The 5,000-nt window shown below is 39.1% G+C and overlaps 1 protein-coding gene across 1 annotated transcript in view; it reads left to right on the plus strand.

The window, feature by feature from the left end:
• The first annotated feature begins 2,063 nt into the window (after nucleotides 1–2,063).
• The window catches only part of erbb3a (erb-b2 receptor tyrosine kinase 3a), a 19,539-nt gene continuing 16,602 nt past the window's right edge, over nucleotides 2,064–5,000 (plus strand). The window contains exon 1 of the mRNA XM_083667799.1: nucleotides 2,064–2,503. Within this exon, the coding sequence (XP_083523925.1) occupies nucleotides 2,422–2,503 (82 nt within the window). The 5' untranslated portion in view covers nucleotides 2,064–2,421. The remainder of the gene's footprint in view (nucleotides 2,504–5,000) is intronic.

The raw sequence follows: 5,000 nt of genomic DNA on the forward strand, positions 1-5,000 counted from the left end.
TCCAGTTCATAGAGCAAAGAGATTATGAAAAATACTTTAAATTATTAATGTAATACCATGCTTAACCAGACGAGGTCAGACTTCACCAGCACACATCTCTTACTAACTGATGTACAGTGTTACACAAAAATGGGGGATAGGGGAGACATGTTTGCTAGGGGGGTCCAAGGTCATGCCCCCCATCTGAAAGATGGGGGGTTACATTGCTGACAAGCGCCGCTGTTTATCAATGGTGGGCTTACATTACCACTTTTAAGCTAATTTCTAGTGACTTTTGTGAAAAAAATGGGACTTACTCTGGTATAGTCCAGTCAGTCTAGCGCCAATTCATACTGTGCTGAATACCAGTGTGACCGCATTGTCTGATAACAGGTGTCGTCATCCATGTCCCTCCTGACCCCCTGTCTCCTACACTCTTGCAAAAATGTCATCAATAATTAACACTCATATTGCCTTATGTGCATGACAATATTGTAAAAAAGAACCCTTCCATGTTTGCTTTAACCACCTCCATTTTGTGGATTCTTCCCCGTACACTTCCCTGTTGCAATATAATAAGGTTTTCTTCAAAATGATAACATTTTTAATATAAAAAACGTCCGGGTAGGACCTATAGTCATTGTGAGCTATTAACTCTAACTTTTTCACGAGGACATGGACAAAAAGCCTCTTTAATGCTCATTGTGTTAAAGCCTAAAATAGTTTGCACAGTGTTTTTAATCAGTGCTTGTCACACACACACACACACACACACACACACACACACACACACACACACACACACACACACACACACAGACACACACCAACTGGAGCTACAGGCAGAGCCAGTTTCCCAAGAACAGTTGTTGGCTCAGCCACTCAAACAGAGAGCCTGTGTGTTTGCATACAGCTCAAGTGACGAGCTAACAAGAGAAGATTATGTTGTTCTTTGTCTTGCCAAACTAGAAATTAACCTCAATTCAAGCAGTGTACCTTTAGTCTTTTTTTATGATTGCCCTACTTGTAGAGAGAGGGGGGGGGGGGGGGTGGAGACGGACTTACAACAAGTATGTGTATGTGAGTGTGAAAGTATCGTTTACAATCTGCATCAGCAAATATTAAAATAAAATGATAACAACGATAAAGTCCAAATATATTTTTTCGCATCACTAAAATATGTTTTTTAAAATATGCTTTTCAACCCTCTTTGTCATTCATAAGCAGCTGCGCCGTACAACGTCATCATCACGTACGCAAAATACCAATGGAGCAGTGGAATTTATGCACCAATATTGATGCAGTCACGCCGAGGAAACAAAAAACAAAGTCAAATATTTAATATAAAATGTGATATTTTATCAGTGACGCACACTAAAGAATGCAAGCATTTTTCCCCGTCTGTGTGCGCGCGAAGGGGTTGTGAAGTCAATTTGACCTGTGGACAATGTGGTCATTGTGACAGCTCTGGTCCAGCACCCTTCAAAGAAAGAGTGATTAACCATTCGCTGATACCGGGGCACAATAAGGCCCTTCATAGACAACAGCGGCGCTTGTCAGCAATGTAACTCTCAACAGCCATCCATTTATCAATGGTGGGCTTACATTATCCCGACTGCGAGGAGTCAAGATGCCCAAACGAGTCTATTGTACTTGATGAGCTGGTGCAATACATTATACAATATTTTCTCAGATATTCTTTAGAAATTATAAATTACTTGAAAATTATGTTTCGAAAGAAACTTCCAATAGTAGGCCTGTGTCTAATTTACTAATAGGACTAATGAAAAAGGTGCAATGATGAAAATGAACCTTGATGTGCACTGAAATGTCAAAAGTGTTTTCTCCATTGATAATACATCAATGCCAAGTAGGTTACTGCTTCGTAGGCTATATTTCTATACAATAGGCTAACCCTAACCCTAGAGTAGGCTATAGGCTGCTAAAGCGCACACCGTTCAGGAATAGACGCTTCTGCCTCTGATAGGTTCAACGAGCAGTCTTCGGACCAATCCGTGACTGGGTATGACTTTACACATCAGAGTTGAAAGACAGCATAGCCTGTCCGAAACCTGTGCGTATTTGCTTAACTTCATATATTGGTTTATTTGTGTTGACAAAATCTCATGTAAACGACTGGATTTTAAATCAACACATTAGAGACTGCCACAAACGCTCAAAAAGGAAACTTCAGTTTGGCTGAAGTTTTACCCTGGTGTGTGTTGTCTTTGGGATACACCATACATGACAGGACGTGATTGAACGCACACGTTCGGAGACGTCTTCGAGGAAGCATACCTGTGCTGTCTTCGATTTTTTTTCTTTGCCCTATGTAGGCTTGCCTATCGATTTCTGATCAAGGAAGAGTGAGATAATCTTGTTTGATTGTACATCTTCCCTGTCCGTAATGTTTGATAAATAGTCCTTATTGTCGGATTGAGGATGATGGTACTCCGACAGGTGCTAGCGCTGTGCGTCGCGCTATCATGGTTTCTCCAACTTGCCTGCGCTCAGACCCAAGAAGGTAAGTTCAACGCTTGTGTTCCCTTACCGTCAAAATTGAATCTCGGCTATGTCTTACCCCTGATCTATAAGTCATTGGTCTCAACGATTCCCTATTTTCAACTGCCAGAGCAGGAGTCAATAGATTATCCAGTGGTCTGTAGATGGTACTTGGAGTATTTTGGGATGTGTCGATACCTTTATGACTAGAACGCGTTTATTTCCCCCCTAGGTTGGGATTAATTATTCATCATTTAAAATCCAAAATCAGTGTGTAAAAATGCTAAAATGAGCAGCAACGTTTGCATTGTGTTGGTGGTGCACCTGTGTCAGTAAACTAGAGTATGCTGTTACGTGAATCCCATTAAGTTATGTAGGATTTCTGTGTTGGGGACCCTCTGTCCACTTATATGTCCATTAAAGAGTAAATGGGCTATTTCTTACAAGTTATCGCTCACCTAAATCAGAGCTGCCAATCTGACCCTACGGAGACGAAACCAGTTTAAGCTATGTGCAGAACCTGTTTGCAGTGAGTCAGTGATCCACCTCTGTCGGGAATGCATGTGCTTGAATGTATGTGTTTGTCTCAATTGTTTGTGTGTTTCTTTTGTTGTCACTGGCTATGCTCACTGCTAATCAAAAGCTTCTCTCTTGCAATGGCATGGTATGATTTTGGTTTCTGCTCTTTGACAAGAAAATATTGTCATAATCTGCATCGTATTCGAATCAGCGTGAGTGTTTGTCGTCTGTGTGTCAGGTGTGAATATAGAGGTGTTGTGATTTAAATCACGCACAGCAGTAACACTGGCTGGCTGTACACATTGAGTCATCTGGTCATAGGTAAATAAGGTGGTGCACAGCATGAGAGGCAAACAATGTCAACAACAGGTCAGGGAGGCAGGTGATGCCCATCAGGTGACAGTGTGCCGTTGCCTTTGGCATCACTACAGGGAAACAGACAGAAGTAAATAGACTCACTTCTGCAACAACAAGTGCATGTCACGCAACAGGGAAATGCGATAATTTGAGACTTGGGTCTGCATCAAACTTTTAAAAGGGGCAATCTGGGATTAGTACAGTGCCTTCAGTAAGTATACAACCCCCTGGATGTTTTCCACATTTTGTTGTGTTACAACCAGACTTTAAAATAGTTTTAACTGTGATGTTTTTGTCACTGATCTCCACAAAATACACCATAATGTCAAAGTGAAAATGTTTTTTTTTTGTTTTTGTTTTTTAAATGTTTACAAATTAATTAAAAATGAAAAGTTGTCTTGAGTGAATAAATATTCACCCCCATGACCCCAATTATCTCAAATGCAAACATTTCTTCAATAAGTCACTCAATAAGTTGAATTGAGTCCATCTGAGTGCAATGATAATCAAATAAACCAAATAAACACATTTCAGGACACATTTATTTTTTTGCTTTATCACTTGAATTCATTGTTGCAAACACAATTATGGATGTGAAATGGATTTATTTATTTATTAAGCGATTCCTTTTGGACACGCGGTTATATAGGCCAATGTTGTAGAGTGACTGGGACGATGTTGTCCTCTCAGCCCTTCAACTTTGTAGATTTTTCAACTTTGTAGATTTTTCAACTTTGTAGATTTTCCAGCTTTGTAGATGTCTCCCCAGGCCTCAGGGTAGCATTCCTGAGCAGTTTTGTAACTCTCTATTTGCTCTGTTTGTAATGACAACCTGATCCACACAGTGTGTAATTGATTCCTATGCAAATCACGAGACCCTATAAAACAAAGATATTTATTCCAACATCACATTAACTATGATCCTTGCATTCAGATGGACTCAATTCAACTTATTGAGTGATTAGTTGAAGACATTTTTGCATTTGAGCTAATTTTAGGAGTGTCATAGCAAAGGGGGTGAATACTTATTGACTCAAGACATTTCAGATATTCATTTTTAATTAATTTCTAAAAGAACTTTGATATTATGGGGTATTTTGTGTCGATCAGTGCCAAAAATCTATTTTAAAGTCAGGTTGTAACACAACAAAATAAAAAGTCCATGGGGGTGAATATATATTGAAATCACTGAATACACATTTTAGACTTTTAAATGAATGATATATAACCACTAATTATTGAAGAATATAACTTATAAATGCCTCATAAGCTTAGTTCAACTGTCGTACCCCATCAGAACCCAAAATATAAGCTTGTTTTCTACATTTTTGTATCAATGTAATTGTAAACAAACACTGTATAGCTTCAAAACATAATTTTGATCTCATGGATGGTCAGTGATTGCATCTATAGCTCCGTCTAAAAATTTGAGAGTGGTTACATTTCAACAGCTCCATCTTTCAGCTGTTAACCAAAGTGGCAGGGCAACCGCTGTGTTGTTGTTTGAATCTCAGATAGCCCCTTTATTGTCTTCATAAGAGCTGCAGTACCATATGTGGTAATCAATTAGCCCATTGTAAATGTTGTATGGACCCGTTATTACTACTGTGTAATAAATAGTTAATAAACAATGGACCATTTCA

Source organism: Argentina silus (genome assembly GCF_951799395.1).
Source record: "Argentina silus genome assembly, chromosome: 4".
NCBI lineage: Eukaryota > Metazoa > Chordata > Actinopteri > Argentiniformes > Argentinidae > Argentina > Argentina silus.